This window comes from Phyllopteryx taeniolatus, chromosome 6 (genome assembly GCF_024500385.1).
Source record: "Phyllopteryx taeniolatus isolate TA_2022b chromosome 6, UOR_Ptae_1.2, whole genome shotgun sequence".
Classification (NCBI taxonomy): Eukaryota; Metazoa; Chordata; class Actinopteri; order Syngnathiformes; family Syngnathidae; genus Phyllopteryx; species Phyllopteryx taeniolatus.
In genome coordinates, this window is record NC_084507.1 from 822,501 (window position 1) to 837,472 (window position 14,972).

A 14,972-nucleotide genomic window follows, 5' to 3' on the forward strand; every position below is an offset into this window, starting at 1 on the left:
GATGCCTTTTATCGTCCTTTTATTCACCATGTGCTATGATGTCATGTAATATTTAACTTACTATATCACATTGTACAGTTGGATATGTATTTGCTTCTACTTTGCTTTGTTTTACTCTGGTGTCTGCAGCCAGGTTAGCATTGCAAATACCTTACCTGGATAAGGTTTAATAAATAAATACAACTTCATGGACAGTTTTTAGTGCTTGCATAAAAAAAACAGACTGTACATTGCAAATATTTATTTGTGAACGGATGTTTTTTAAATTTTTTTGCCCCCGCGACTGACTGGAATGGACCAGAGCCAGCCAGCCTCACGCAGGTGTTCGTCTCCTCTGGCCCGAACGAGGAAGACGCATACACCCGCTTAGGCTCGGACCTCCGTTGCTTAGCGGGACCAAATTGGGCACCGAATCTGCTGCAGCGGTTCGTTGCCGGGCCGAAACACCGACGTAAGCTCAGCAAGCACAGAGTTTGTCTAGCCGGCTCCTTGTCCACTAAATGCGGCTCTGCGGCAAAACGTAAAGATCGGTGTTTGGAAGCCTCACAACCCTCAACCCCGGCCGGCCGAGGAAGAAGCACAAGGCCGCTTGGGGTCGGTCCTCCGCTCCTTAGCTGAACCGAGTCGGCCAGCACTGGACCTTGCCACCGGGGTGGTGGCAGATCTCGCCGTGAGCCCATGCCGAGGGTCGCTGTGGCAAGGTCTGCCACTGACACACTCGATCGGTGATTTGAAGTTTTGCTTTTCAATGTACTTTAACCCTCTCATAATGGAATAAATGAATAAAAAGTAAACGCCTGCAGAGGTCTGTCAACCAATCAGCGTTCGTCAGCACAGACATGCAAATACCAAAGGCATGAAAAAAGTGACCAAAAAATAAATAAATTTAGGGGGGGATCCCCCGAGCCTCCGCAGATAATTTTTGGGATTTTAACATAAGCAATCTGGAAGACTAAAGAGTAGAATAAGGCAAAAAATATATATAATAATTTCTTCACACCGAAAAACATGTACTTACAGCGCTCAAATACATGTTGATGTACAAATTTACGATTATAATTAAATTTGCCTCATTTGTTTGCTTTTTTGTTTTGGCCTCCAACTTGCCAGGCCCATCTCCACCTGCACCTGATGCCTGCTGTGCCACATGAATAGCATCCTCCTCTTTTAGCACTCTCATTCTGGAAAATAATGACTAAAATCACTGTTTCACTTCATTTATCACTATTACCAATTTCAAAGGTTAATCCCAAATGCATCCTCCAGGAAAATATTAAGTACAATATTTTTCTGTTTTTATTGGCCATTTCCGAATTTTAAGTTAGTTCATTCTGTGTTGTGACATAATCCTAAACATCGCTCCGTCGCGTAATACATTTAACATTAACATCCGTAAATAAATTAGATAATTGTAGCCGCGTTTCGTAATTAATACAAGATGTACTAGCGGATCAACTCTTGTTGGCGATGTTACATGCGCTTCGCAGTTCCGCTTGGACCACAACCAAGGCCACAACCCGCAGCACCTCAACGTGAAAATACAAAAGACCAGTGCAACAAATACGACACTGGCTGATCTGATGAGCAAAAATGTTAAAAATGTCTTAAAGGTAAGAGTCGCAATAGAGGATGTCCACTCCAGTGGTGGGTAGGGTAGCCAAATATTGTACTCAAGTAAGAGTACTGTTACTTGACAGTGTGACTCAAGTAAAAGTAAAAAGTAGTCCTTAAAAAACTTACTTGAGTAAGAAAAAGTACACAGTCAAATTATTACTCAAGTACTGAGTAAATAGTGAGTAACTTCTATTTATTTATTTATTTATTTATATTTTTTTTAACCACAGCATGAACATCAATTTTTAAAAATAAATAAATAAAATAAAATGTCAAAATTCTGATGTTGCTGTGTGTATATGCATCTGCATGGTGTTTTCTCAAGTTATAAGTGAGCTTAAATATCCACGTTTGGGCAGACAGTGCCAGACAAATACTACAATACAATAACTGTTGTTTTTGTGCATCTAAATGACAAACAAGACGACAACCTTCCAAACATGGCCGCCACGTACGCACGACGATCAGCGGGGCAGGCTTATCTCGTGTTAATACCTATGTCCGGGAAGCCCAATGGAATACGTTGTGTGAAGGAAGTCATGTGACACTCTTGTGTCGTTTGATTGGTGAACTAGACTTACACGTCACTCGCGCTTAAACTGGATTGGCGCAAACAGCGCCCGATGCGGAAGTCAAAGTCAGAGTCTCGCACACGAAATAGTTGATAAATAAGCAATAATTGATAGGCTTTACGATCAGGATTTTGGGGGCCGATCAGCAAGTTGAAAAAAACGGTAAGATGGAGCAATGTGTCCATTTACATGACTTGTTCATTTATTGTATATACTTGTGTACTGTATACTGAGTACTGTATCCATCCATCCATCCATTTTCTGTACCGCTTATCCTCACTAGGGTCGCGGGCGTGCTGGAGCCCATCCCAGCTCAAAATTATTCTCTAGCATTTTAGACAAAAGTTAAAACATCAATGACCTCTCGGGGGCATTCAAGGATTAGCCACTGACATATGTTTAGGTCAAATCAACATTACAAAAATAATGGGTGCTAACTTACTGTAATTAAACTACTTTAACAAATACTGTTAATGACATGCTTACTCTAACTTTCTCACCGTCCCGGCTATATGGACAGGAGTTGTCCAGAGTTTGCGTCCGTTTGGCGTTTCTTTTTTTTAACCCCCCCACGCTGCATTGCTTGAACGCGGCATGCTCCTCGTGTACATTCTTCAGGTGCCCGATCAAATTTGTTGTGTTGAAGCATTTAGGGCGGCACGGTGCACGGCTGGTTAGAGCGTCTGCCTCACAGTTCTGAGGACCGGGATTCAATTCCTGGCCCCGCCTGTGTGGAGTTTGCATGTTCTCCCCGTGCCTGCGTGGGTTTTCTCCGGGCACTCCGGTTTCCTCCCACATCCCAAAAACATGCATGGTAGGTTAATTGAAGACTCTAAATTGCCCGTAGGTGTGAACGTGAGTGCGAATGGTTGTTTGTTTCTATGTGCCCATCGATTGGTTGGCAACCAGTTCTGGGTGTACCCCGCCTCCTGCCCGATGATAGCTGGGATAGGCTCCAGCCCGCCCGCGACCCTAGTGAGGAGAAGCGGCTCAGAAAATGGATGGATGGATGAAGCATTTAGATGCCGTTCCCCACTACGTACTTCAGTTGTGCACAGACTGCAAATAACTTGCGTGTTGTTTGTCTGAGACACTGCAAAATAGTCCCACACCGACGATGTGTTTTTTTCACCGACAAAATTGAAAAAACTTTATTGGCCGTCAGATAGTTACAGTACTACGCCACAAGACACGTGACAAGGCTAAATATAACTAGCTTTTGGATTCATACGCGGCGAAGCCGCCTGAGTTAAATGTCTTGTGCGGAGCTGATCGATGACGTCATTGATCGGATCGGCGAATGATGACATGAAAGTCAATCAGCCGATCAACATAAAATGCTAATTATCGGCCGATACCGATCACACCAATCAGATCGGCGTAAAGTCTAATAATTGATAAATAAAAGTAGCGAGCGATTTAGATCATTGTAACGGAGTAAAGGTACCGTTACTTCTAAACAGCAGAAGCGGCGGCAGTTTTTTTTCTGGTCTCGTCAACTCCTGTGACTTCGAGCGCACAGGCGGAACCTCAGGCCGCATATTAGTACACCGTGGAGTAATATTCACAATTACATCTGTGTGTGGATGATGAATGTGTGGAATGGCTCTAGCTGCCAAGCGTTCAAGGAGTACGAAACAGCCTATGACGTTGGCGACGGCAACCCCCCCCCCAACCAGCAAAAACTCATCGGATCTATACGATTCACGTAAATGGCGTATTTTGACTTCAAAACAGCGAATTTCGCCGAAAGGCGATTGATTTGCATGTATGTAAAGAGTTCCTGGTAGTCCTAAGAAGACCCTATCCACCAGGAGGAACGAAATAATCCAGGGGCAACCTTCCATAGCCTGGTAGGTTTTTTGATGGAGACACAGGGAGAACTCAAGCTACCAGGGTAGCTTGGGAGGTTCCTGCAAAGGTTCCTGCGGTGGGAAAGCCCATAATAGAGGGGCATATCGTACAGTGGATGTTTTTATTTATATTGCAAAACAATATAGTATATCGCATAGCTCTTCTTGGGTATATTAGTCTTACAATAACTTTGTCAGATGTGAGATGTTTTTCAAATTAAAAAAAAAAATTAGGGGGGGGGGGCTACAATTTGTAACCCTATTCAATTAGACAGTCCCCTCTGAACCTTCTTTCTTCATGTGGTAGGATTCTCCAACTATTTCTGGCTGAATTGGAACCTTACCTGACAGCAAGGCTTGAGATGACCTCTGACCCACAGGGAGCCGTCAACATGGGTAGGAAGCTCTTGCCGTCCCACTTGGTGAGGTAACAAGGTGGAGGTTTTCGGTCTCGTTTATGAGGGATCTGAACTGTGTAAAGCCTCAGTGCATCTTTTTGGTCTTCTACCTTTCCAAATCTGAAATATACGACGTAATCAAGACAACGTTGTCCTTATGACGGACATGTACAGGTACACAGATATCACCAAGATGATGAACTGAGAAACTTTATTGTATTTACCTGCAAGCCATATACCGATATGTTTTTTCAGCTATCTGAGGCATGGTTTCATGCCATTTAAGACCCATAACTTGTTGGTTGTGGTGCCATACACTGCAAGAAAAGTCCCTGCCAACAGTAACCAGGTGCTGCACAGGAAAAATAGATATTGTAACAAAGGCGTAAATGTCATGTTTTTGAGGTCACATTGGTGTCGTAAGAGAATGAGGTGTTAATGCGCAACCTTGTTTCCTGGGCTCAGATCCAGGTCTTCAATCTCTCCTTCATGTGCTTTGAAGTCAAGCCTTTTCTTCAGGGATGGAAACTGGAAGGAAAATTAATTGTGGATTTCACTGAATCATAAATTGCAATCAATGGGATACAAGTCGTAAAGTACTGCATAGATGACGTATAATACGCACCCCCAAAGTTGACCTCAAAATTCTGGAAAACTCTTCTATCCATGTATAATACATTTTTACAATGCATGATTTTGCTTCTACGCATAACAAAGTATCTGTAGTTTGTTAGTTTTTAGTTGTTTTTTTTTTTTTATATTCTAAAGTTAAGCACTTTATTTGAACACATAATATTTTTTATTTACTTGCTCTTATTTTGAAATTCACAGCCTTACTTTTATTTAGCAAATTAGAAAATATACAGTTGTGCTCATATGTTTGATTTTACCCAGGCAGAATTTGTAAGATGGGTACAATTCTTTAAAGAAAACATGGACCAGGCGAAACACATTTAACTTTATTTTAATGGGATTCAAATTAAAAAAATAACATGAGTACATTGTTAAATACCTCAATAAAGTACAACCGAACTCACTGTTTACTTTGACTGTTTGACTGCGCCTTTTAATACGGTGCGCCTTATGGTCGTGAAAATACGGTAATTTTTTTCCACCTGTTTTTCTGAGTCATTTTTTCTGAGTTATCGGGACACATCGAACTCACGCGAGAACCTGCAAACTCCAAGTGATTTTGCGGACTCTGTAGTAAGCAATATGACCGGCTTATTTAGTTAGATCAAGTTTTATTTTGATATGGGTTTAAGACGCTGGGAGATACTCCTGTCTTTGAGTCACATAGATGGTACTGTTATTAGTCATTAGGAAAAAGAACTGTCAGAAAAACTGAAAAAAATTACTCAAAAAAATAGAAAAAAATATTCATAAAAAAACAAAGCCCTCAAAAAAATTACTCAGAAAAACTGGAGTTTTTTTTTTTTTTAATCCAAGTGAATGCAATACGCTTCCGTAGCTGTGGCATATTAGAATGAATGTGTACAGCTTTTTCATAACCTCTAGATGACGGCATACATTTATAAAATGTGAAAGTTTTTTCAATTTTCCCCTATAACTATGTATAATGCGCACTATTGACTTTTGACAATTTTTTTAGGAAAAAAAATGCACAATATACACAAAAAATTACAGGAGTTCTAATGCTTACCTCCCAGACTCTGATGTGTCCGTCTGTGCCTCCTGTCAGGAGTAGGCTCAGGTCATGACTAAATCTAACCACTTTTTGGAGTGGGTCCAAAGGGTTGAGATCTGACTGCAGTTCAGCCAGTCCCGTCACAGAGATGTGTGCCGTCTCATCCTTCGTATCAGACCCAGAGAGAGCGGAATCATCCTTTCCACCTTTACCTTTGTTTCTTTTCCCAGCTCGCTGCCTGGCATTACCTTTTTGCACATTGTTTTCTGCACAGAAAACACAGATTTTGCAGGACGTGCATTTGTCACAGATAAGTGCAAGATGCAAACAATTTGTAAGATGATGAATGGATGCCCTGAAACTTAAAATACTGTATTTTAGGTAAAGACTTTGGGAAGGCCCCTCCTGGAAGCCGTCACCTTATCGTGGTGGAGGGGTTTGTGTGTCCCAATGATCCTAGGAGCTAAGTGTCTGGGGCTTCACCCCCCTGGTAGGGTCACCCATGGCAAACAGGTCCTAGGTGAGGGACCCAACAAAGCACAGCTAAAAGACCCCTATGATGAAAACTATTAATGGATCTAGGTTTCCTTTGCCCGGACGCGGGTCACCGGGGCCCCCCTCTGGAGCCAGGCCTGGAGGTGGGGCTCGAGGGCGAGCACCTGGTGGGCTAGATATAGTCGGACTCGCCTCCACACACAGCTTGGGCTCTGGTACCTGGTACCTCTAGAGAGGGGTTGGACTCTCTTCTGGAGTTGCCCATGGTGAGAGGCGCCGAGCAGTTGTGGGTATACTTATTGCAACCCGGCTTGGCGCCTGTACGTTGGGGTTCACCCCGGTGGACAAGAGGGTAGCCTCCCTCCGCCTTCGGGTGGGGGGACGGGTGCTGACGGTTGTTTGTGCCTATGCACCAAACAGCAGTTCAGAGTACCCACCCTTTTTGGAATCCTTGTAGGGGGTGCTGGAGAGCGTTCCCGCTGGGCACTCCATCGTTCTGCTGGGGGACTTCAATGCTCACGTCGGCAATGACAGTGAGACCTGCAAGGGCATGATTAGGAGGAACGGCCCCCCCCCGATCAGAACCCGAGCGGTGTTCTGTTATTGGACTTCTGTGCTCATCACGGATTCTCCATAACGAACACGTGTCCACATGTGCACTGGGCACCAGGACACCCTAGGTCCCAGTTTGATGATCGACTTTGTGGTCGTGTCATCGGACTTGCGGCCGCATGTCTTGTGAAGTCGGGTGAAGAGAGGGGCGGAGCTGTCAACTGATCACCACCTGGTGGTGAGTTGGCTCCGATGGTGGGGGAAGATACCAGTCCGACGTGGCAGGCCCAAACGTATTGCGAGGGTCTGCTGGGAACATCTGGCAGAATCCCCTGTCAGTAGGAGTTTCAACTCCCACCTCCGACAGAACTTTGTTCATGTTCCGGGGGAGGCGGGGGACATCGAGTCCGAGTGGACCATGTTCCGCGCCTCCATTGCTGAGGGGTGCTTTGGTACGATGGGGTACCGAACCCCCTGATACGGTCTGTTCGGTTACTGTACGACCAGAGACAGAGTTTGGTCCGCATATCCGGCAGTAAGTCGGACTCGTTTCTGGTGAGGGTTGGACTCCGCCAAGGCTGCCCTTTGTCACCGATTCTGTTCATAACTTTTATGGACAGAATTTCAAGGCGCTGCCGAGGCTTAGAGGGGGTCCGGCAGTATTGCATCTCTGCTTTTTGCAGATGATGTGGTTCTGTTGGCTTCATCAAGCCGTGATCTTCAACTCTCACTGGAGCAGTTCGCAGCAGAGTGTGAAGCTGCTGGGATGGGAATCGGCACCTCCAAATGTGAGACCATGATCTTCAGTCGGAAAAGGGTGGCGTGCTCTATCCAGGTCGGGGATAAGATCCTGCCCCAAGTGGAGGAGTTCAAGTATCTCACGAGTGAGGGAGATCGACAGGCGATCAGTGCAGCGGGTGCAGTGATACGGACTTTGTATCGATCCGTTGTGGTAAAGGCAGGAGCTAAGCCGAAAGGCGAAGCTCTCAATTTACCAGTCGATCTACATTCCTACCCTCACCTATGGTCACGAGCTGTGGGTCGTGACCGAAAGAACAAGATCCCGGATACAAGCGGCCGAAATGAGTTTCCTCCGCAGGGTGTCCGGGCTCTCCCTTAGAGATAGGGTGAGAAGCTCCGTCATCCGGGGGGATCTCAGAGTAGAGCCACTTCTCCTCCACATCGAGAGGAGACAGATGAGGTGACTGGGGCATCTGATTCGGATGCCTCCCTGGTGAGGTGCACGTCCCACCAGGAGTAGACCCCGGGGACGACCCAGGACACGCTGGAGAGACTAAGTCCTTCGGCTGGCCTGGGAACACCTCGGGATCCCCCCAGAAGAGCGGGATGAAGTGGTTGAGGAGAGGGAAGTCTGTGCGTCCCTGATAAAGCTACTGCCCCCACGACCCGACCTCGGATAAGCGGTAGAAGATGGATGGATGGCTGGACTTTGGGAAGGATTTACAAAAGCTTAATGTTAGCCTTTGTAAATAATTCTAAGATGGATCCCTGCCTTCTCTGGGACAGTGGTAGTTTTCTGTCATAATGGCACTGCATACCATCATTTGCAGCAGCCTTGCCTCCACTTTTCTGTGTGCAGTCTTCAAATGTCATCAAAGAGCATGTTCCATCTTGACCTGCAGCAATCACACTCTCGCCTAATGCCAAATTCATGGTGGCACGTGTGTCAGTGTCGTGTGAATGAAGCAGGCTGGCACTGTACTGGTTTTCCCCAACCAACTGTAGCTCCAGGAAGTGCTGTAATAGAGTCATGAATCTGTTGTGACCATTTTGTACACTATGTGTCAGTTCATAAACATTCATGCATTACATATATTTTGCACTGTGCTTACCACACCATTCTTGATGCCAGTATTGGAAGACCCTCCTCCTCCGGCTAAGACCACTAACCCTGCTTTAGGGTCAACTTTTATGGCGTACAAGGGAAAAGGGGCTCTGTAGAGATCTGGCACCTTCCGTTTGCCCATTGCTGTCCTGCAATTCACTCACAGTTCTTCATACAAGTGTATGAACATCCTTACACAGTTCACTACAAATTTGATAACAATAAATAACATCTATAATCATCTGCAGGCTTCTGTATTTATTTATATATTTATTTATTTTTAAGGATAAGGGCGGAACGGTGGTTAGCGCGTCTGTGGTTGTTGAACTATTTAAATATATCAACAAGTAAAATTGGCAACAATGCACTTCTGCAGCTAACCGGGGAAAATAATGCTGTCATTAAGAGCGACAGGTATATGTGTTTTAGCATTTAATTACTTGTAAAAAAAAAAAAAAAAAAAAAAAAGGAAAAAACAATCAACGTTTCCAAACTAATATTAAAAGTAACTACATTTGTTGATAGGTGCATTTGGGGGGAGGGTGACTTGCTAAATGTTTTTTTTTTTTTTTAAAGCAAAATCTCACAACATAAGATTGCAAGTTATCAAGGATGTGCACTTGCCTTGAGTGTCAGCAAAAATGGTACAGTACAGTAGGCTACTCTCAAAATAAGTCTCACCTGTGACGCTTTACACCCATCTCTCCACTTTGTTGTCATTTATCTTCAGTCTTTCCCAAAAACAAACCAAAAATTTATATATCACGCAGTTGGTTTTTATGATATATATATACATATATATATCTCACGCAGTGTTGACACCAAAATGCAATCCATCCTGAAAGGTCCAGCTCTACATTTAAAGAAAATGCAGCCAGGAGGTTGCAGATACACCATGTGCCCACTGCTCTTCTAGATCTCTGTGACTTTTAATCACGAGTTACAGTACTTGTGAACTGAAATATATAACTTGTTTCCATTAATGTATGACATTGTGACGACCAAAACAAGTTCACGTGACTGGCATTGTACATTTAAATGGCAGTATTTTATCCATATTATTTTATTCCTTCATCAATGTAATCATTGAAGCCATTCATCTTAATTACTGTCATCCACGAATGGCAAAAATGAGCGCTGGTTTTGTGTCAATGTGATTGTGACGCACAAACAAGCCCGGCAATTTTCATGAAGCGACATTATTTTAAGATGAGTGAGTGAACTATTATATGTCACCAATGTACATTATCGTTGAACTGATAGCACGACTTCCTGCTAGCGTACCATTTTTATTTGATAATTAAATTTGAGGTCGCCTACCTGTGCAAAAGATTCCGTATACCTCATGTAGTCAGTTAATCAGGAATACAAGTGCTACAGACGATTATTTCATTATGACCAGTCGGGATCAAAGTCTTATGATCGGTAAAATGGCCGATACGTCCGTGATGCAACGCGAGGTGACGATTCGTTCCCTAACACGTCAGCAGCTGTTGTCGACGTAAACTGCGCCCTGACGTTGCCACAAAAAAATGACCAATGTTCAATTTATTTTTTCTTTATTTTTTTTATTTTTTTACAAATACATTTATTTTTAATAATACGGCTTTGGAACTATCAAGGTTCTGTCATTTTATATCACCGACTAAAACAGAAGTTTATTAGTGATGCAAAATTTTGTTGTTGAATACTGGAAACCAAGAGGTTAACATTATTTTTCTCAATAAATGTTGTCGGTCGAGCGTACTCCATTTTCTATAGCTTTTCTAGTAAACGTGTTGGCTACTGGTAGGGATACGTCAGTACATCCGCCATATTGAAGGTGTCAGTTTTACTTGTATCGAGTGGCACACACACACTAACAGCGCTCTGAGTTGCCGAAGGTTCCGGGTTGCGGAGAGCGCGCCCGAAGTGAACTTCCCAACGCACCCAATGTTGATATGTGCGTTTGTTGTGTAATATTTTTATAAGGATATCTGGGTGTGTATCTGTAATGGGATGTATCAAACAAAAGTGTATGCAGTGTTGTGTCAGCGTGCAGCCAGTAAATTTGATCAAATGCATGTTTGTTATTCTGAAGTTTCTTTGTATGTGTGCAAATACGAGCGTTAAGAAACTGCGCGTCCTCAGTTGATGTGCAGTACTATGTTTGTGCCACTGTGAGGCGCTACGTCACAAGCTATAGGACGCGTGTCTGTGTCATCTTTGATCCTTTTACGTTGGCTTCCTTCCTGTGTGAAGAACTGAGTTATTTGATGCTTTATTGTTTGATAGCTGTTTGGCTGAGTGAGACTGGTGTGACCACAGTTCCTTATTGAATATGCCATGCTTGGCTAAACATACTCTTATTCGCCGTCATTCATTCATCCGAATCCAGCTTTAAGCTGCAACAATTTAACAAGTCTTGTTCTATCTGTAAAATATCAAAAAAGAATAAAAACAAAGTGACAAACCTGGGTAGTCTTTATTATATAAAATGAGGTAGTGTATTTTCATCCAACATACTAGTGGTTCATACTCTAAAATATTTTACAGTGTCTAACCTTTTTTAAAATTCAGTACTGTTCAGTTGTATTTAACTTTAAAGTACAATACATTTGCCTTTCATCTTTCAGAACTGTTTTTATTTTTCAAGCATTTATTTAGGCACCATTTATTTAACTAATGTGCAATAGATTTTAATGGAATCATCATTGAATTATTGAAGTAATTTTGTATTTTCATCAGATTTACTACAGCGATAATGTTCTAGCTCGGTATAATGTTACAGTGGCTTAATAATAATAATATCACATTTTAAAAAAATGTAATTAACACTTGGGCCTATTGCACTACTGAAGTTTAATGTTGGTCATTATGGTGGTACTAAGAGAGCTAAGAAAGCAATTTTTGAGGTGGTATTTTGTGAAAAAAAAAGTTTGAGAACCACTGATTTATACCATTACATGTCCCAGCTCCTTGTGATGAAGTATACAAGTAATTAATGAACAATACATTTTTCTTTGGCAAATCCATCTTGCAAGAAAATAGAGCTGAATACTCATTGATGATGCATTAAAATGCATGGCATTCTCTGTCGACTGCACATCTTGTGTGAAGTTTGAAGTTTGAAAGTAAACGTTACTTAGCAATTTTTGAACAGATTTTTAGCAAGAAACATGAAAGCTAGATGCGCATGATTTGCTTTAGCTGTCAACAAAAAAAAATTATGTGGCGGACCAAAACTGGGCCCTGTTCAATCAATGTATGCACGGTCCTACGAGCGGTGTAGTCATTGTCAGAAATGATCAAATAAAAGCATGAATGTACTGTACATTTGATTCTTTATAATCAAGTGGTGGGTTGCCCCCGGAACGCTTTATTCGTTCGATATGAGATCAGAAAAGATCAAGTTAGCTGTGTCTTAAAACCTAAACAATTCAGATGTATTGCAAGCTAATAGAATAATATAATCATGTCATTTGTGTCCGATTCATGACAATTAAACTTCTTGTCATCGCAATGGTCAAGTGTTCCATTTAGCCACAAACAACAGTAAGTTCCAGTGCAGCCCTCTGTATACACCTTCCCTGGCTTTGCATGAATGCCTGCCCGAGCACTCCAGTGTTGTGTCATGAATACGACATGACTGACATTACAACCAATGAACCTGTCATTGTAACATTTTATCTGTAGAGTCAAACGAGGGAAACGAGATCTCGCGCAGAAATGACCTAACCAACGGCTTGCAGTGGACTGTGCTCTGATGTGATATAACAGTGTTCTAAATAATCAAATGCACATTCATGTCTTTATTTTAACCTTTCTGACAATGGCTCCACACTGCTAGTAGGCCTGTGCATGTACTGTATTGATTTTTCCACTGTGACCCTGTTCTTTCCATCATCAATGAACCAGTTGTTGACCATCTACTTTCTGATGAGTATAATCTGACAACAAAGGTTATTTTAGAATAGTTCATGCCAATAGTGATATTAAGGCTCAACTTTAGATTAGCTGGGGAATCCATCCATCCATTTTCTGTACTGCTTCTCCTCACCCTGAACTGGTCGCCAGCCGATCGCAGGGCAACATTTGATATAATGTATTTTAAAAGTGCGGCACGGTGGCCGACTGGTTAGAGCGTCAGCCTCACAGTTCTGAGGACCTGGGTTCTATCCCCGGCCCCGCCTGTGTGGAGTTTGCATGTTCTCCCTGTGCCTGCGTGGGTTTTCTCCGGGCACTCCGGTTTCCTCCCACATCCCAAAAACATGCATGAATTGGAGACTCTAAATTGCCCGTAGGCATGACTGTGAGTGCGAATGGTTGTTTGTTCCTATGTGCCCTGCGATTGGCTGGCAACCAGTTCAGGGTGTACCCCGCCTCCTGCCCGATGACAGCTGGGATAGGCTCCAGCACGCCCGCGACCCTAGTGAGGAGAAGCGGCTCAGAAAATGGATGGATGGATGGAATGTATTTTAAAAGTCAGTTTACACGTACTGTAATTTGGTAAAAAAAAAAAATTATAAACTAATTGTAGCAGCAATAAAAATTGAAGAGTCACTTGTGAGCTCTTTTTAGTGAGAAAGAGCTCAAATTCCCACTACGTCATATATAATTTACAGTACATGCTCATACAGCATGAACTTGCAATAAATTCAGCATATGATGATATAACGACTATTGCGTCCATATCACTAAATATATCGTCCCCTTGTCTTGCAGGATCCAAGGAAGAAAAAAGAAAAATAAGTACGAGTACAGTACAGTACTTGTACGGTATTTGATTTGAAGGGGGCGGGGATACTGAAACAGAAAATTAGGAGCTAGGTGGGTGTGTAAAGTTGGATAGAAAATACTATTACGAAAGTGTGTGTGCTTTTCCTTCAAAATAAGAGTTTAACGTAATCCATTTTTATTAAAAAAAAAATACAAATAAAAACATTTGTAACCATCTCATACTGACTGATATTACAATAAGATTACCTTAAGATATTCAAAATAATCAATCTCAGGATCGATTTCGAATATAGATACATTTTGTTTCAAGAATGTTGCTATGAATATGGTTAAGATAATTGTTTGTATTTTTTTTGGATCCTAAACCCCATTAAAAACAACAAACGCTCACCAAAAAAATAACAAAATAAAATAAAAAATAAAAACACACAGCCTCTTGCACACTGGAATCACCAGACACTCAAACGTTTCCTTTCTGCCGTTACTCTTTAAAACAGCTGACCAGCGTGATCACTTTCACTTATCACAATGACTGAATTCCGTTCTTTATTGTGTCGTGAATTGCCTCTTAAATTTCAGTTGGACCCCCCCCCCCCCCCCCCCCTAATTTATTTCAATTTGAAGGACCGGAAATTCTGTTCGTGGTGTTTACAATTCGTGACCCAAGCTGTATCTTCTGCGGAAAACACCCAAGCGAAGGAGAAAAAAAAAAAAAAAAAAAAAAGAACACACACAACAAATGAATTCATGCCGAGGCTACTTTCTCTGCTGTACTTCTTTATTCCCAGCAGACTGTGGCTAAAATGTGTTGGCTGTTGTGATTACCGTCATTGACAGCCACGTATATATATCATATATATATATATCTATATATATATATATATATGGAGAAAGGATAGCACCCGAAATCTGGCTTTACGTACGGTAGGTAAATGCATCACTGAAGAATTTCACGACACCTGGAAGAATGGTCACTAAATATCAGCAAGCAAGGGAATTAAAATCAGCGTAATAAAATATTTACTCCGCACGGTAAAGCGCAACGTAAATATTACCGTCGCATACAAATAGTTTCTGCGTTGTTAAACTCTGAAATGATAAAACAGGTTTTCTAGGCGACAAAAGATACAACAACCATTTATGAGGCTTGCGGAAGGTCAGTTGGACGCAGATATTTGTTGCAATAATGCTCAATGTTGGAACAATGGTAAGCAAATGCAAGTGTTTTTTTTTTTTTTTTTTTTTTTTTACGAGCTGTCCGTACTGCTCCGTGCA

General features: G+C 42.2%; 2 protein-coding genes across 5 annotated transcripts in view; one reads left to right on the forward strand and one right to left on the reverse strand.

Annotated features, from left to right (window-relative positions):
- preb (prolactin regulatory element binding) overlaps window positions 1-10,447 on the reverse strand; it is a 24,790-nt gene extending 14,343 nt beyond the window's left edge. Inside the window, exons 1-7 of one of the 2 annotated variants that reach the window (XM_061776166.1) lie at window positions 10,299-10,447; window positions 8,986-9,127; window positions 8,692-8,890; window positions 6,101-6,351; window positions 4,885-4,965; window positions 4,662-4,789; window positions 4,384-4,557 (exon numbers count right to left, since the gene is read on the reverse strand). In XM_061776166.1, the coding sequence (XP_061632150.1) occupies window positions 4,384-4,557; window positions 4,662-4,789; window positions 4,885-4,965; window positions 6,101-6,351; window positions 8,692-8,890; window positions 8,986-9,120 (968 nt within the window). In that variant the 5' untranslated portion in view covers window positions 9,121-9,127; window positions 10,299-10,447. Of the gene's footprint in view, window positions 1-4,383; window positions 4,558-4,661; window positions 4,790-4,884; window positions 4,966-6,100; window positions 6,352-8,691; window positions 8,891-8,985; window positions 9,147-10,298 lie in introns of both variants that reach the window. The other variant, XM_061776167.1, reaches the window with a different exon arrangement.
- Window positions 10,448-14,422: 3,975 nt separating this feature from the next.
- The window catches only part of adcy3a (adenylate cyclase 3a), a 58,419-nt gene continuing 57,869 nt past the window's right edge, over window positions 14,423-14,972 (forward strand). For all 3 annotated transcript variants that reach the window (XM_061776304.1, XM_061776305.1, XM_061776306.1), the window contains exon 1: window positions 14,423-14,621. The gene's annotated coding sequence lies outside the window, so the exon portion shown is untranslated. The remainder of the gene's footprint in view (window positions 14,622-14,972) is intronic.